The sequence below is a fragment of the Neodiprion lecontei genome, chromosome 2, assembly GCF_021901455.1.
Source record: "Neodiprion lecontei isolate iyNeoLeco1 chromosome 2, iyNeoLeco1.1, whole genome shotgun sequence".
NCBI lineage: Eukaryota > Metazoa > Arthropoda > Insecta > Hymenoptera > Diprionidae > Neodiprion > Neodiprion lecontei.
In genome coordinates this window covers 36,031,803-36,050,190 of record NC_060261.1, presented here as the reverse complement: position 1 = coordinate 36,050,190, position 18,388 = coordinate 36,031,803, and the positions used below count along the sequence as shown (strand labels likewise).

The 18,388-nt window shown below is 41.3% G+C and overlaps 1 protein-coding gene across 1 annotated transcript in view; it reads left to right on the top strand.

Annotated features, from left to right (window-relative positions):
* The window catches only part of LOC107218249 (diacylglycerol O-acyltransferase 1), a 57,763-nt gene extending 40,568 nt beyond the window's left edge, over positions 1-17,195 (top strand). The window contains exons 6-12 of the mRNA XM_015656071.2: positions 90-245; positions 8,006-8,183; positions 9,079-9,187; positions 13,627-13,671; positions 15,105-15,283; positions 15,584-15,734; positions 15,848-17,195. Coding sequence (XP_015511557.1) covers positions 90-245; positions 8,006-8,183; positions 9,079-9,187; positions 13,627-13,671; positions 15,105-15,283; positions 15,584-15,734; positions 15,848-16,024 — 995 coding nt within the window. The 3' untranslated portion in view covers positions 16,025-17,195. The remainder of the gene's footprint in view (positions 1-89; positions 246-8,005; positions 8,184-9,078; positions 9,188-13,626; positions 13,672-15,104; positions 15,284-15,583; positions 15,735-15,847) is intronic.
* Positions 17,196-18,388: the final 1,193 nt, after the last annotated feature.

Here is an 18,388-nt window from a genome sequence, read left to right as displayed (position 1 = left end):
AATTCCTGTTGCTTTTTTTTTATTTTTTCTTTTCTATTTAACACGGAATTCAAACGGTTTTAACGTGTTTCGGAATTATTCTGTTTCAGTCGGTGCGATGTACGTCTGCATGCTGTACGCGATGTTGTTCCTAAAGTTGTGGTCCTACGTTCAAGTGAACATGTGGTGCCGAACTAGCAGAAGAAGAAACGTCAACCCGCAGGGGAGAATGCGAAGGCAATCGCTTTCGTACAACAATCTTCAGGGTAAGCGTAGAACAATATAGGCGTCCTTTGCTTAAACTGTGTGCGTATTACGTACATAATAAATCCGCACAATTTCTTGGCTTTAATTAATTATACAATAACGTGCGTTGAAACTTGGAGGAATTTGTCGTCCGCATCTCGGATCTGGCAAAGGTTTCATTCCACGACAGCCTAAGTATCGTCGAGGGGTAAGATTTTTACGTAGAGGCGAGAGAAATTTTCACAAGGAATTCAACGAGTTGTCGAAAAATTTCAGAGAATTTCCCTCGATCGCGTCTTTGGATTTTGAACCGACTGTTTTACGACGCTCGCCAGGAAATAACTGTCGAAATTTTTTTATTCGACACCCTTAAAGTGTGTATCTTAATCTTATTTAGGTATTATGAAGGTAAGCGAATTGAAATAGTATTCTTTCATCATAAAAAAAAATACAAGAATTCAACAAATGTGGTTTAAAACGTTCGATTTTTGTGACAAGTCTTCTCACGCAAATCGAAAGCTGTAATAAATTTCATTTAACTTTGAAGAATCTTAGCTGATTTTGTTCGGAAATAATTTTCTACAAATCGCATATGCGCCAGATTTCGGTTGATGGTTTTCGTTTCAATGCTTTTTCGACCGGATCAGTTGACGCCTGTACCTTTAAAACTGATTGCCCAAGAATTCGAGGTGCTGTAGAGTAAAACCACCGATTTATTGGAAGATTTTAGATGTATTTATAATCCGATAGTTGCATGGAGTCGTAAATTGTTTGCGTGCGTATAAACCTGTACCCACACGCATATGTATACCTAGCCTGGGTATAATGCTCGATCAGAACTCATCACTTCACGAGTCGCGCTTTGATTGGGCCGAACCATTGCCTCTCGGGGTTAAAATTGCCCGTGAAATTACACGTTTTCATAATTCGGGTTCGCCCTTCCGTTTGTAAACGACCACCACCATCGCAACCCTAAACTCCCATAGAGTTTTGATCACGTTATTGACAGGGGGAGGAAGGGGGCAACTGTATTATATAGCTGTATAAAACATTCTACGGACGATGGGATAGAGAGAGAGAGAGAGAGAGAGAGAGAGAGAGAGAGAGAGAGAGAGAGAGTATATGTAGTTAAGAAAATTCATCAGCGTCGAATGCCTCTTCGTCACGCGAGGTCAATGTAGTTTTCTCGTTGTTATAACACAAGAACTCGACCGTCTCTTCCAAGACACGAGAGGACTGAGCGGAAGGAGAGCGAGAGAGAAAGAGAGAGAGAGAGAGAGAGAGGCCGCCGAAATTGCGCAACGATAATTTTACCCTAATAAAGAAAATTCATGTCCTCAAAGAACTGAACAGCTCGGGTATAAGAAAGGAAGGTAAAGAATATAAAATAACCGTATATTTGTTTCTTCGCTACGTGTAGGTGTATCAGGTGAAATTTGATTTCTTCTTTTTTTTTCTTCCTTTCCCTTCTCAAGCAAATCTTCGTTTTTATATTAAACTGGAGACTTGTACGTTATCGTTTACGATACTTTCAAATTGCTTATTTACTGTCTTTATTCGGACGATCGTATACTACATTATTGAACAATCGAAATGTGAGTAGGTACGATTTCAATTTGTTGTGTACAGGACATTTTTATGTTATATGTAGATGTAACGCGTATGAATTAGTTGTTTACTTTGTCGCGTAAATATCGAGATGCGAAGATTTTGTTATCGCGCAGTTACGAGATCGAAATAATCGATAGTGAAAAATCTTACCGAATTCGGAATATTTGGAGAGAACGTCTGCCGATAGTGATTGTTGAAATCGATCCGACACAACGTTTCGGTGTTTTCTTGTTTCTTCTTATTCTTCTGCTCTTCTTATACTTCACCGTTTTCTTTTCTTTTCTTTTCTTTTCTTTTCTTTTCAATCAACCTCCGTTGCCCGAAGTAATTTCAGGTTTGTCGAACGTGGTCTTGAGGACATGTTGAAAGATTTTTATCTCTTCTCACCGTTCCCCAAACTCCTCCAACTTCACACGATATAACCCGCAGGACTCGGTCTCTATTTCCCGTAACGACCCCAATGAGGAAGCGCAATGAATCCAACAAATTAACTCTCGCAGCGTGAACAGGGAAACTCTGATACCTATGATACCTACTTCCTCGGCAATTCTCCTCCACACCGCAGAATCTTCCGCAATTTTCACCTGTGGGCTGTTTTGAACTATATAGACAAATCGTAACACGTACGCGTATCGATTGTCGGTAGCTCGCAACTTCGCCAACTCTCCTTCCATCCACCCTTTCTCCTTTTTATATCTTCCCGAACTCCTAATTTCTTATCCTTCGTACTTCGTCTTTGATCCTTCCTCTGGTCGCAGCTTGGCGGAGGAATTTTTCTCCAAACTTTTGCTGGAAATTAAGGTATCGGAATTTATAGAAGAGATTCCTTAATGTTTTTCCTTCTTTTTTTTTTTTAAACTCATATATCGACGAAATTTTCAAGGCGTATACTTTTTTCCCGTCAGTATGAATAAAATTCGGCAAAAAAAAAAGAAAAAAAAAAAAAATCGCTTCCTGCAAAGTGTAACGATCCCTTCCGAATTCAAGGCCCAGGAACTAGAGTATAATTCAGGCTTCGGCGCGTTAGTTATTCAGCAAGCTTTCCGGTATGTATAAACATGTGTATCACATACGAGAGACGAGTTACGTACCCGAACCTGTGTAAGTGTGGATGTATGTCAGCTGCGTATGCCGAAGGCGTAATCAAACGTTATTACGGCAGAATGATCATCAAAGACAATTCCTAGTGTTCCGTGAGCAATTTTGAGCACCTTCCATAATTGCTCCTCGACACGCGGCCTGCCATTTGCACGCCTTGCCCTATACATAAGTATATTAGTATATACGTATAATAAGCGCGCGCATTTCACGCGGAAAATTCGACTCTCACGTATATATCTATATACGTATATATTAGGTATATATATATGTGTGCATGTACGTAAACGCGACGTGTAGGCACACAGGGTTTGTATAATCAAGACTTGATGATCTACCGACTGCCTCGAATAACCCGCAACTCTGATCGTCGGTATGATTGACGCGTTATAATTATTATGACATTATTATTATTATACATATAATAACGCGTCGTGATTTTGACTCCGACTCGCTGCAGAGCTTTGCCTGATTGTCAGTGAAAATCGTCCCCATTGAAGCTGTGATTGCGTTTCGGGTTATTAAACGTATATCGCAGGGATTTAGTGCGATGGCTCTTTACTAACAAAAAGAAAAAAAAAAAAAACTATATTTTCTCTGAAACCAATAATCTTAATGCCGTTCCCGTTGGTATACAAGAGCTTTGCTACTTGAGAAAGTTTGCGTTCAGAATTCACGAAAACATCGTATCCTCGTCGAAATCTCGTAGAAAATTATTTCTTAAATTAATAAACCCGATCTCATGCATGAATGTGGTAAAAAGTACTGACCCGGGAAACGGTGACAATTAAAACGCGAATTCTCGAATAGGAATAAGTCAGCTGTACGCGTACAACCTATAACAATGGAATATAGGAGATGAGGAGAAGAGGCATCGGAGGACGAGATCTGAATACAAAAGTAGGAGTAAGAGGAGAGCTCTCTGCGAGGTGAAAAAACAAACAACAAAGAAACGAAACAAGAAAGCAAGAAAAAAAAACAAAAAATGAAAGGCCGGAGATAGAGAGGGAGAAAAGAGGGAAAAGAATCGGGAAAGAATAGACTGGAATTTCATTTGGGGCGAATTCTTCGCGCTTATTACACGGCAGGCGTCCATTGTTGCACTGACGGCTTTCCACTGGTGTTTCTGTGCCGTCGTCGGTGTCCCTCTTGCCTCCTTTCCGATTCTCCGCGATTTCACCTCCCTCTTTCCCTCCCCCGCGAGCCTTAGATTTTCGATAACAGGATGTAGCGCGTGAGTTGCGATAGTCGGGCGTGGATATAGACCGGGTTCATCTCTTGCTACGGCTTATTTGAATTCCAGATTGGATCATCTATCGGATTTGGATAATTGAAGGAATTCTATCAGTTTCTCACTCCTGTACGTCCGTGCCCGTCTGCCACGGATCAGTTACGAATGCAGATTTCACGCTGCAGCAGTCGGACGCTTTTGCTATCATCAGCGATTCTCCGGTAAAGCGTCACTTTAAATCTAGAACCATCGACGAGTTCTCTACTCATTTCCCTGGCTTCGACTTACCCTACGCAAACATTGGCCGAACAACGAAATATGCCTGCCAATGTAAACGGTAATCAGACCCGCTTGCCGTTAATTATCGCCCACCGAGTTATTACGAGCTTGTACCGTTTTTTACTTTTTTTCTTTCTTCTAATTTTTAGTGTCCGGAAATTAATCAAAACTGCGTGTAAAATTTTCTCCGCGAGATGGTCTGTCTGCTGCTTCTTCGCAAAATTTTTTCCACTTTCAATAATTTCTTTTTCAACTTCCCGTTTCGCTTATTCGAATTTTGGTGGAAATACGAATCCAAGGTTAAAATTCCAAAGTTTATAATCCTGGATCCATTTCAGTGGTTCAAATTAAAAAAAAAAAATCGTAATATTATTATGCAATATGGTATCCAAGAGCTTTTGAATCGTCAATCACGAATTTGAATTGGATAACGATATTTTGTTTTTCCCTGAACTTGGAATCGGCAGTGTGAAAAAGAGAAGTTCGAGGGCTTTCTCGCTGTCGGCATAAAGCCACTTGTTTTCTTATTATTTCGGTTTTGGTACATCAGCGAAAAAGAAAATAATCGAAATTGGACAAGGTTTTTCACGCAGTGACGTGAAAATTCTACGTCAAATTCCTGTTAATTTGACTTTGGCAACTTTTTTAATTCGAATAAATTATCGGAGTTTTGAAGCGAATTCTTCATGAAAGTCACTTTAACTACATGTAATGTTGAATTTACAAATTAGCAGCGCTGCGGAATTCGCGACTCTTGTTCGGAGTTAATTTAAGACTGATTATATCCGTCGGCAAAGTAATGGAATAATTTTGAAGGAATAAATTTGGTTTCTCGTTCTCGGGGATTACTCAATTTCTCCGTTACATTATCTTGCTTAACATGCACACAGAAATTTTTCGGGGTTCGTGGAAAAAGAGGCCATTCACTCAAGCAATCACGGTGTCCGTGTGATTCGAATTAATTTCGCAATCTCCGAATTCACGCTGAAATCAATAATATTGAAATAAAATTCTGTATTAATAATTAAGACTATTGTTCATTTACGGTAGAAGCAACTCGCCCCGATAATTCAACGCTGGTTCTAATTCAAAGTTCCTAAACACGATTTACCTGAAATGAACGCTGAATTTTCCTTTCTTGGTTAAGCTCGTATTGAGAGGAAATGAGCTCCTGTAATCAAAGGGTGGCACTTACCTTTTCTTGATAAAGTATTTGCTGATATAATCTTGGTAAAACAATGGACGATAATTAAGGGCTCGGTATTTAATTCGAATTAAACATAAAGACGGAAGATTTATTTAAAATAAATGGGTTGGAACACAGTAACAAAAGTTAATTCGGAATATAATATATGCTTAGAAATAGAAGTCAAACGTAGTTATTTTAAAATGCGTCAATTGGCAAAAGACAAGGTCGGTCGTTGTCAATATGAAGTGATTTCATTTGTGCACTTTGAGTTTTCAATTAAGAAATGCCTAACTAAGAAATCAAGATTTAAAACTTTTTATCCAACGACAAGTAATCATGAAATATACATTGTAACCGCGGTGTTACTTTTTTCTCACAATCAGTAAAACACCCCTTGGCATGAAAATTGCGCAAGCGTCTTTCCCAAGATTCGGTAAGAATACGTAATTACTTGTCGAACAAACTCCCTGATATATCCGATGGCGGAGGTGAAAAAAAAGATGCGAAACGACGTACGAAGTTGGAAGACCCAACTCGTAAAGTATCGCGCTTAATTTTCGCCATTACAATGCAATGCGCGGGTGGAAATTGTCAGATGTAATTTCTTGTTTCGCTACTTTTAACGCCGCTTTGCAGGGAACCGAGGAAACTAGGACGGCGTTGACTTTCACGTGAATCGGGACGTCGAATAGAGATTCCTGATCCCGTAGAGAGGCGAGGGACTCCCGGTTGCCTCTTCGCCGTCTTGAGGCTGCAGGCAGAATTGAATGGGGCCAAATAGCCTGGGAAAGGAAGCGCAGTTGCAGTTTACCCAAGTTCTTCGATACAGAATCGCGTATTTTTCATCCCGTTTTTATTCCCATCCTATTTAAACACGTTATCAATGAAACTATACCTTTGAGTGGCTTTTCGCAGAGCGTATTTTCCTCTAAGCACGTTCCGCGAGTCGTTGCAAAATCACTCCGGTGCCAATTGCGCTTGTGTCGAAGAGAGAAAAGGAAAAAAAAAATAAAGAAAAAAATACAATAAAAAACATGGTTCCTTTGAACGAGCTTAAATTCGCGGCTGAAAACCCTGCAAGGGTAAAACCCTACGGAAATGATGGAAAGTGAATTGAGTGCAGTACCGAGCGTTGCCGTTGCGGGTGAAAAGAAGTTCACACAGTGTAACCCCCGTTGCCGCGTGCTTTCTCGGGATGCAACTGCAACACGGTGAAACTTTTTTAGTTTCCTAAGCTTATTTCTCTCTTGCGCATAAAGTAGCGGTGGTGATGGGGAGGGGAGGGGGGATGCTCCGCGGTAGTCCGGGAATATAAAGGGTAGACGGTACGAAAAAGTGCGTGAACATCTGCATCATGCATGTGTGTACACTCATGGGAGAGAGGCGCACGCCGGGAAGCTTTCTGCTCTTCGTCTGTGTCTTACTTACACACGTATGTTGCATGCACGTACACGGAATTTCTCTCGGCGGGTAAAAAGTAGAGCACTTTGATTCTCTATGGGTATAATTTATTCTCACGTCTCGTACCTTTCTTTTAACCTATTCCCGTACCGTGTGAAAGGGTGGAAAATTGTGCAGGCGAGAGACGCTCGTTTTTTTTACACCTCAAAAGTCACTGACTGCCAATGCAGCTCTTTACTTACGCCGAGCGTGTAATAGCAGGGATTGGGCAACAAGTGAGGAGGAGGCGTGTGAAGCGAATTGGCTAAATGAAAAGAGGGAAACATCGCGTCGTCGATTATTCTTCGTGCTCGAAAGATCGCTCGGAACGTTTTTCAGACCTTTGGAGCGATTCTGCTGCTGCTGCTGCTGCTGCCACCGTTTCGGACTGAAAGGCGGACTTTGTTTTGTTGTTTCGTTAACGAAATTGAAAGAGCCTCTTTACCCAACTATTTCTACGCCTCTATGCAGCACGGAGCTAGAGAAAATTTCCTTTCCCCGGGAAGCGTTTGAGACTAAAATTCGCTTGATCTTTCACCGTTTACTTTTACAACGTCCCTCTCATATTGCAGGTTACGTGTTTCCTTTGCAGCGCAGTTTTCAAGCATCCTGCAAATGCTTACACACTTGATTTTCATCTCCTCGTTTAATTTTCTTCTTCTCCGATATCTCGAAAAATAACAACAAGATGAAGAATAATAACCTAACAACAACGCTGTCAAGCGCGAATTTAATTCCTGTGCTTTTGAAATTGCGCGAGACACCTTGAAGGTGGAGAAAATTTTTATCGGATGAACGGATCCGGCGTCTTAGTTGCGGTGGGATTCAGTGTGAATAGATAGAATTATACATGGGCTAGAAACCGCGGCATATTCTGCAGTCGGAGAAAGTCTTAATTGAACGATGTTTTTTTCTTTTTTTCGCCGCTGCAGCCACCAAAGCAAAGCAGAACGCAAAGTTGCCGAAGGATAATGGGGATGAAACCAACGGCAGTACCGAGCTCGTTCAGTATCCGGACAACTTGAATTTGGCCGACGTCTACTACTACATTCTTGCACCGACTCTCTGCTACGAATTGAATTTTCCCAGAACGCAACGGATCCGCAAACGGTAAGAACAGTTTTCACAGATTCATCGTGATATACGTCCGAAGCGGACAACAAACAAACAGAAGCGTTAAAGGTTATCGAAGTAAATTTTAGTAAAAATTTACGATTGAACGCAAACAAATCTCGAGTCTCGTTCTCGGGTGTTTCGGGATAGTGGCTACATTAGGCGGGTGTACGTTCAATTTCCATCGCGAGAGGAAATCATGATGGAGAGACAATTTGATCGGGCATGTAATACCCTCAGCGTCAAGGGGCCGCCGAAAGATTGGCGTTTATCACATTCTCGCGGCCTTGACGGTGAACAACGCGAAGCGTCGCGACGCTAATCGTCGACGAAGGCAATTTATTCGCCGGTGGTGCCCGCTCGATAATTCAATAATAACGTAGAAAAAAAAAAAAGCACTCATCAACCCGGACAGCGAAACGCCTCTGGTTTCTCGAGATCGGTGCTTCGCCAAACTGGTCTACCAACCCGGCACGAGGCTGTAGTTTCTTTTTAACGCCGGGGATCTCGTGTATAAACTTTTACCAACTCTCAACTCTTAAGAGGGAAATAGTCGTAAAGTTAGATATTCAAGTGGCCGATTCTATCGAGGATAAAACAACTTTGGTTCAACTAACTTGTAAACTTTGATATCCCACCTACGTTTCGTTTATCGCGTCGGACAAAACTACACCGCTTTATACGTTGCACGCTGTGGTCTTAACGATTTACAAAGGCTCGAATCAGCCTCACCTCGTTTTATAAACTTCATTTTTACAATCTTCTTCTCATCCCGTCCGATCAAAAGGTGAAACGCACGATTATGGTACGATTCAGTTCGGATTTTCACGTTGCGAAATCAGTCGAGTATTCGATCATTTTTTCACTCTACACGTAACGCTTTCGATTTCAGTTTCCTCATCAAACGCATATTGGAGGTGGTCGTCGGATGCCAAGTGGTGATGTCGTTGTTTCAGCAGTGGATGATCCCGTCGGTGAAAAATTCATTGATCCCGTTCAGCGTGAGTATTTTATCAACTTATACCGGTAACATAGATCATATTTCGTTCATGGAAGCGGACGAAAATTCTCTTCCCGACAAACGAGTCCGACACCACACGTCGTATCGAGTGTATAACCGTGACGAAAATATACGTATACGCTTAAGATATAAATCTTAATTTGACAAGTCTAAAATAAGTTATACGGTTGATTGTTGTACGCGAAGATCTTTGCAATGTATAGACAATCGCGAAAGATGAAAAATAGCTCTTCGAAATACTGGATAGCGGATAGCGGATAGCTTGGGTATACACATGGTTTTTTTTTTCCCCGTTATTTTTCACTTCTACAACAGGGAAAAGAAGGGAAAAAAGCTCTTCAATCTTGACTAGAGCGCATAGAACACTCGCTTTATCATTATGTTTTTTTTTTTTTTTTTTATTCTTCTTCTTTTATTTTATTTTTCTCTTTCTCTTTCACCTGCCACTTTACTTTTGTTTCTTACTCCCATACCTGATCAATGTCTTGTCTTGTCGATTGCTCGTCAAACAACTTCACCCGCTTCTTTGTTCCCCGTATCTACAAGCTGGGCACAGTGTTCGGCGTATAATACGTGTGATCAGTGACGTACAACATCGGGGTTCCGTTCGGGGTAATATTTTCACGCTGTCGATAACGTTTTATCACTGCAGCTGGTATGACGGTTGAATTTTCACCCGAGTGAACGGCGGCGGCTAAAATGTTTATCAAGAAACACGTATGTGCGCGTATATTTGGCACGAAGAAAATAAAGCTTTCTTTTTTCTCGCGGAAATTTCTACACGGAAACGATCACTTCGTCGAATATCTATTCCGATACACCGCGTTACTGTCTTGAATTAATCTGTTTTTCTTCTCTCGCTTGTATTGTACGAAGAAGGGGTGAAAAAGGTTTTATCCTTCAAACCTGATCCTCCTTCTCCTCCTCCTCCTCCTCCTCCTCCTCCTCCTCCTCCCCCCGTGCACCCGGGTATTACATACGTCACTGATCATAGGCAGCTTCTCGCGCTTTTTCATTGTCGACAATTCTCGCGACCCAGATTCTTCCTCTTCGTCAGCTCTTCCCTAAATCTCAACCGACACTCTTTCCCCCGTCATAGTTTCGCCGGTCAATAATACATCCCCCGTTAACGAAGAGTCCAACTTATACTCACCGATGTATCTCTACGCGACATGCTTGATTACACGGTTTGAATGATTAATCAATTCGGACAGTTGTTTGCTTACAGTTTCTATAATGAATAACGAACAGACCGTCGCGATTGCTGTTTTCCGTTCGATATCGATCGATTGTATCGATATTTCAACGGCTTTTTACTCGTTGTCAGTACCTAATACACTTATTGCAGTGAAATTTCTTGTACTCGTTGTCAGGCATATTATCTTGTCAGGAACGATGCTTGTCCAGAGCTTTCGGATCAGCTTTTTACAACTATGGTCGAACTCTATTCACGGATGACAAAATACGAGCCGTCTATAAACCATCCGCGTTGCCTGGAACCTGCAGCGGTTTTGCGGCCTAGCTCTAACAACTGCAAAGCTATCAGGAAGCTCCTGTAACGGGAATACCCGCGATACAGAGCCGGGCAAAGGGATATGCTCTGTGAACAACAAACTATCAACTATCAACTCACCACCGCACGGGTTCGGGTTGTATATCCTCCTACCCCTTCATTGTCCATTTAGACACCCATTATCTCAAGATTGATTGCCTCTATTTGAGAAATCCAATTAGCGTCTGATGCGGTCTCCTCTTCCCCTCCTCTATAACGCTGTGCGGGGACTTCCTCCTCCTCCTCCTCCTCCTCCTCCTCCTTCTCCTCCTCCACCCGGGGAATCAATCTTATAATAACAAACTCTTGAAGCGATTTTTATTATGCGGTTATAAGCGATATCTTCCTCGGTATTGCCAACCTCCTTTTCGTGACTCGTTGAAAATATTTGAGGAGGTAAATTAGCGCGTAAATATTCGCTCGTCGAGGAGTTTGATTGTTTCGAAAAATCCTTCGCGTTGAATTTCACTCGAAAACGGAAACGCGCGAGTTTTCTCATTTTCTCACACTTTCTTCTCGTGTTTTTTCTCTACACACAGGTATACGAGCTCGAACTTGTGAAATTTCCTCGTGTGTATGTATGTCTCTGGGTGTTTATAATGTAAGCTCCAGGTATGAGGTACAACACGGGGGTTTTGTCTCTTCGAATAAAGCTGCACAGCGACACAACGAGCCAATGTATTTTAAAGCTTTCGGCTTCGGGGTACACGAGGAAAACGGGGAAAGCGGAGCTAATGGAAAGCTTTCAGGAAAGATTTCTGGCGTCGTCCTACCACCGTGGGATCCGGAACAACCCTTTAATTATTTACGTTACCACTTGAAACGTAGTGCATTCACTCGGGCGGCGCTGCCGGATTCAGATAGATTACCGGAGCTTACTCGCCAGACGTATATACTTGTATATACGCGCACACGTACATATAAACCTGTGTATATTTCATTTCAGCTGATCGGGGAGTGATCCGGGAGCTTGCAGCTTTGGAAAATGGCATTACTCGCTGTTCTTGAACAAATGGAAATCGTCCAGTTCGTCGATTCCCGCGTCATTCGTGCTTGAGAAATTTCCTGGGAACAGATCAGTTCAACAGGTCCCGGTTAAACGGGAAATTCCGCATTAGTTTCAGACGTCGCTGTGAATTTTCTTTTCTCGTATTATACGGAAAAACATACGAACGTCAATCTGAATTTGGCTTAGCTGCGTGTCTATTAACTTCTCTAAATTTCCCGGTGGCAACAATATCGCAGTTTAATAATTTCATTCCAGTTCTTGCATATTGTTCTCTTTCGCATTTATTAAATTGTGTCTCTGTTGTACGTGTGAGCCGCCATAATATACAAACGTACGTATATACGCCTTCGTACGTATGTAGATGTATGTATTAAATACGTCCGCGCGGGATTTCATTTTATTGCGAGTTGGCGAAACGTGTCGGAGAGATATTAAACTCCTCCTAAGAATGAAATTTTATGCGTCACCTTCTTTAGGTGACTTACATTAATTCCGTCCATCCAACAGCTCCGTGCATAGCGGCTTCTCGTATTGTACAGATGTATGTAATACCGATACATACGTGCAACTTTTATTGCGATTCCCTTGTCATGTTCATCTCGGGAGTTTACGCAAATTTCTACCTACTAAATGCTTCGGTATAATAAAGGCGTCTCATACGCGTACAAACGCATACAAGTACATATATTTTATACGTATAAAAACGTGATGTGAAGATGGAGAAATTTTTGCTTGAAAAGCGTCCCTTTCGTCGTAGGGAAGACGCGGAAGTTAATTTCAATATTCGTACGGTACGGTGAGTTTTGTCGTTTGACTTTAACACGTGAAACTTTCGTCGTGTAAACCGGCATTACTAAACAAAGCTTTCGTGAATTTACACGCGTCAAGCGCGAGGAGACTCGGCGCGAAGATACTCAAGGGTAAAGATTTCAATTCATCAGAATTTTATCGAGCAGAGTGCATTCCCGCGTTTTCACTCCCGTAAATACATAAATTAGGCTTATTAATCTTCGTTACTTTTATTTTTTGTTACCTACCTGTCGGGGGATTTGAAGATTTGCATTAATTTAACCAAGCCGGTAACCAGCTGGGTGGCTGTCAGGGAAAAGTAAGTTGCGGTGCAGGGTTGTATATTTATTATATATATATATATAACCTGCCTGTTTCGAGGAGAGAACGCGAGGCTTCCGCGCCATCGGGAAAGAAGAAGCTGGTACGGTTAAATAAATAGAATGAAAAGCACTTAGGAGAAGCCTTAACCATTTACTCGGGAGGTTTGTTGGCCGGGTATAGAAATTCGGTGACTTGACACGCCGAAGAAATAGATCGGGAGTAAAGAATTGTCATGCTGCTTTTGCTTCTGCTGCTGCTGCTGCAGCTGTCGCTGTGTATCTCGTAATTTTTGTTTTTTTTTTTTTTTTTTGTATTTTTTCATTTTCAAATCGGCGCAGCTGTGTCGAGAGTTTATACTGCAGGATTCATTGTTTATTTTCCTCATTTAATTATATAATTTTACGAATGAATAATTAGGGGAGTTGAGGAAATTATCAAAGCCCTCGGCAGTAAAGCGCGCGAGGAGAAAGGAGACTCGGAGATAAATTTCTCCGGTTTGTTATACGATTCGTCGCCTCCGCACCTGCGTTTTAAAGGCATTACAACGTTTTCCCTGCAACATCATCCTACCATTTCCCAGCTCGACCCTTGTTTGTTCAATTGTACATCTATCTATACGTATACAATATATATATATATATATATATATATATATGTATATGTGTGTGCGTGGGTGGGTAGTAGGTATATACAATATACTATGTATACGTGTTATCATTTTCAGACTCTGTTGTTTATGTTTCAGAATATGGACGTCGCCAAAGCTTCGGAGCGTCTTCTTAAGCTCGCTGTAAGTATTTGAAATTGTTTCTTCCGCTTGAGCAAATATTTGTTAACTCCTTGTCGTGTTAATTGGATCTGATTCGATTCTTCCCGACAGCGGGAAATCTCGAACCGTTCCAACGAATCTCATACATATACATACGTACTTGGAAACAAACCACCGTGGATCCCCTCTTCTCCTTAACTTGCCAAATTCAACTTTTTACAATTCCATTCTTTCTTACCGTCCTCGCGGATGTTCAATCGATTATAACGCATCGGTTTTCTTCGGTAAAATTTATTCCAAACTCGATTAGCGTACATCCGAATCATCGTCGATCGTCGTCGTCAAATTTACGCACCCAACAAGCAAACCCGGGATACCGACTTTCCGTTTCCTCCCCCATCATCGAAGGGCCGCGTCGATCCCTCGCATCGCATTCCTGACATTACGAGGATGACTCGTCTCGGTCTCTGTCCGAACATTCCTCTCGACGTAGTCGCCAGTTCCGGCCCGCAAAGGGGTTAATAATGTTGCAGCATCGACAAAGGGAAGGGTGAACTTCCTCCCCACATACGAGCCCCCAACTCTATTTTCCCGAGGTCTTTCCTCCAAGCGAGAAACTTCCGTTTCTCTGAGGCTTTTTAATTTTGTTTTCTTACCGATCCTCGTACGTCTGTGTGTAATGCGTATACACGTACATGTATATGTATGTGTGCGTATATATATATATATACATACACATACACGTTGTATACGTACATACCTACCTTGATGCACCTTACACGCCGCTGCACTGCAGCCAGAAGTTATATGAAGCCTTTTCTACTATTTCTTTCTTCCTTTAGCTTCTACTGTTTTATCACCACTATATGATACGGTCCTTGCGACATTACGATTCCGTACTTTACTGTTGTTCAAACTTTTCTTTCTTGCGGTTCACGTACGTATTTACGACCATTGAAACTTACTTCTAACTCCCAAGGAACGGTTTCACATACGTACGAGCATCGAGATACCTATATACAAGAATTCGTTCGCCTCTGGCTCAAATTGTCCCATTGCTTTATCAGTCTTTACTCGTTGTCATTTTGTCGCTGTAAGAGGTTCGTCAATACTGTGTAAGGGATGATTAAAAAAAAAAAAAAGAATCGACGCAGCCGTCGCTCTGTATGCTACCTCTTGTGATTTTCTTACGAAAAGAACAATCGAGTCGTGAATTTTTAAACTCAAATTTTCCACCCTATCCAAGCTGAAAAAGGGTCACGTCAATTTAATCCCCTCTTCGCGACTAAACTCCCCCCCCCCCCCCCCCCCCCCTCACCCTCCCTCCCACCCACCCATCAATTATAAACGGCAATGGCGTCAATTCTTCGAGTTTCAAAAAAAAAAACCAAAAAAAAAAAAAAAAAAACGAGGGAAGGGGGGAAAAATTACTACGGCTCAATTTTCCTTCACAGATTCCAAACCACTTGATGTGGCTGTGCTTTTTCTACTTATCCTTTCATTCCTACCTGAATCTGATGGGTGAGTTGCTGCACTTTGCTGACCGTAATTTTTACGGTGATTGGTGGAACTCGAACAACATCGACACCTTCTGGAGGAGTTGGAATTTACCGGTACATCGATGGGCCGTGCGGTGAGTGGGATCCAGAGATTATTTACGTCGCGGATGGCGGAGGGTGTCGAGTGACAGTGACGAGATGCTAAAATCGGGAGATTTAACGCAAATTTTTGGAAAAAGGAACTGTCTGTTCCGCACTTTTATAACGAGATCCCCGTCACGGCCAACTGTCCTTAGGTCATCATCCGAACCCGTTTCGACGACGATCAGTTTCCTGAATTATTATTATCCATAAGCTGGCTGATGGAATGGAAAATTATGGTTTCATCCTCGTATTTATTTTCGCACAGTTCATGCCTTACGTACTTTCCGTAGACATTTGTACATCCCCGTAGTCGAGATGGGATACAGCAAGACCGTTGCCAGCATCACCGTTTTCTTCATCAGCGCGTTCTTTCACGAATATTTGGTCAGCGTCCCGCTCAAGACGTTCAAGATATGGGCGTTCATGGGGATGATGGGTCAGGTGAGCGATAAAAACCTTCGGGAATTTTCATTTCCAAGGTTCACACGTTGGGACAAATTTTTCTTCAACTCGAAAACGCCGCAATAACACGTGGGATATTTTCAATTTGTCAGATACCTTTGTCGGCGCTTAGCAGGATCGTCGAGGTCCGTTGCGGGGCGAGATGGGGCAACATTATCGTTTGGGCTAGTCTAATAATCGGCCAACCACTCTGTATAATGATGTACTACCACGACTATGTCGTGACACACTTTGGCGAGGCGTTGATCAACGATTACTCGGTCGTCTAGTCCGCGATTTGATAACACGAGGACTCGATCATCGGATTCCACCCTGCCTGCGGCGGACGCATTTTTGTCATTTTGTTGGTTTTTTTTCCCCCGTTTTCTTCTTTTTCACCGAGAAGAAGATAAGGAGAAGGAAAAGGAAAAGGAAATGGAAATGGAACAAAGTTAGGGAACAGGATTGAAGAGCATTTTGGGAGGAAAACGGTTAAGACTGGCTTTTATCTCCTTGAGATCAGTCATCGTCGGCCTTCGAACATGTACAGAATCCAATTGTGGTGTCATCATTACTGTAATTATATCGTGCTTTTTAGAACCGGTGCCTTTTACAAGTAACTAGTCGATTGTTGCTGTCGGAAAACAATCCCACGTATTAATTCGATGTATAGATAAAACGTTGTAATTCCTTCCGAACTTTATTTATAATTATATAGTACAGACTTGAGAGCTCAAAGTTTATAATGAAACGAAAAGACAAAACGTCACAAAAAACTTTTCTACGATTTATCGTTATCGTTTAATTCTTATCGTTTGTTTTTTACTATCTACTTTTTTACACGAATACTTTTTATTTGCAATCAATTTATAACATATCGAAGTTAGGGTGTCTATGATAGATAAATAATGCATTTCGTTGGGAAATAACGATGCGTACAAGCAATATACTTGTGCACGTTACGTTAAAAATTTATATGATTCCTTGAGGGTTCATTTACATATTCGAGTACAAAATATGTCGTGATACGTGATCCGTCATAGTTTTGAAATGTTAATTTTTGTTCTTCATCGCATGATCATCGCATTTTTCATTACTTCACCTTTTTCAATGAACGCGATAGTGGATTTCATTTTCTTGAACTGTCTTCGTGAAGAGAAAAAAAAAGAGAAATGGTCGAAAAGATACTTACGCAAAAGATTTTTTTTTGTACTTTTAGCCATTACATTAGGGAAGAAGAAAAACTTTTACGAAAAAAGTACGGAAGACCGGCCAATTTGAGATAATTGAACGGAATTTGTACTCGTAAAATTTTTACTGTATATTCTGCCAACGCAAATGGTTGCTACAATAACTCTGTGATCATGTTGAATGTAAGAATTGTACGCATATTATTGTACATAATATTACGATATAATTTTTTCCCAGAATCAAAATATAATGCTGTGCCTGTAAGTTAAATATTATTCGTATAATGTAATTCGGAATAATTGAAAAAGCGAAACGACGGGGTAGTCAGATGCTTGAAACACATGTTTGAATATAAATGAAACGGCTATCGTGGTACAAACGTTGTGTAAAATTGAAGAAAATCGACAGTCACGTCCACGTAAGTATAACAATTGCTTTTGATATGATAAATTAGTTTAGAACATCAAAGAAGAAGTATAGAATGTAGAGCCGTGAAAAAGAAAGCGCGAATCTACGTGTACCTAAACGCTCGGGATAATCTGAAAATTTTTAGCATACAGACATTTTTTTCTCACGCTTCAAAATGTGGGAACGAAAAATGACTGAATAACGTTACTACATGTACCTGACTGTGTATCGCAAGATAGATGGTTTCTTAAGCCCTGGAGGTCGTCTGTAAATTACGTGAGGTTATTTTTCAGAATTTTTTTCATCCCTTCTATTCGCTCCGGCAGCCCGTCGTAAAGCCAAGTGAATTTCGCTGTACAGCCTCTTCGTAATTCCTTTCTTTCTCAAGTTTTCATATTTGCAATAAAAGCTGTATTTTGATTTCTCTCCTAGTTCGTTGCGTGTATACATACATGTATATCACACGTAAGACTAAAAAAGTCGATTTTCAAAGACGCGAAAGTTCGGGCTAATTTTCCGAATTTTAATTCATCGATCCGAGACTTTTCGAATTATCTTTCCACGCGCCGAAACTTTCTATCATCGCTATACGTGCACAGAACTATATAACGTATTGCAAATACCTATAAAAAGTGATAAAAAATCAGTCACAGATTCGTCAAAATTTTGTTTTTCTCTATTTTGACTGTTCCACGTGTTTCGACGTCATACATTAAAAAATTCTGTTCAACAGACTTCGCGTTGTCAAAATCCGGCATTCCGAGCCATCCATCATCGACTGTTTCTACATCTTCACCACCACCCTGACTCTCGCCGAACCCCCCCCCCACCCAGAAAAAAAAAAAAAAAAAATTCGCGAAGAAGAGGAAAGAAAGGTTGAAAGAAAGCAAGCGCCTCCGAGACGTTCTCCGATTAGTTTGAAAAAGCAAAAACGATACACTCGAGTAGGTCCCCCCCCTCCTCCATTTTCCCCGATCTTGTTTCCCACCTGAGAACCGAAGCGAACGTAATTTATGGAGCGGCTCTTAGTGTACGGACAGCAGCGACGGCCGAGA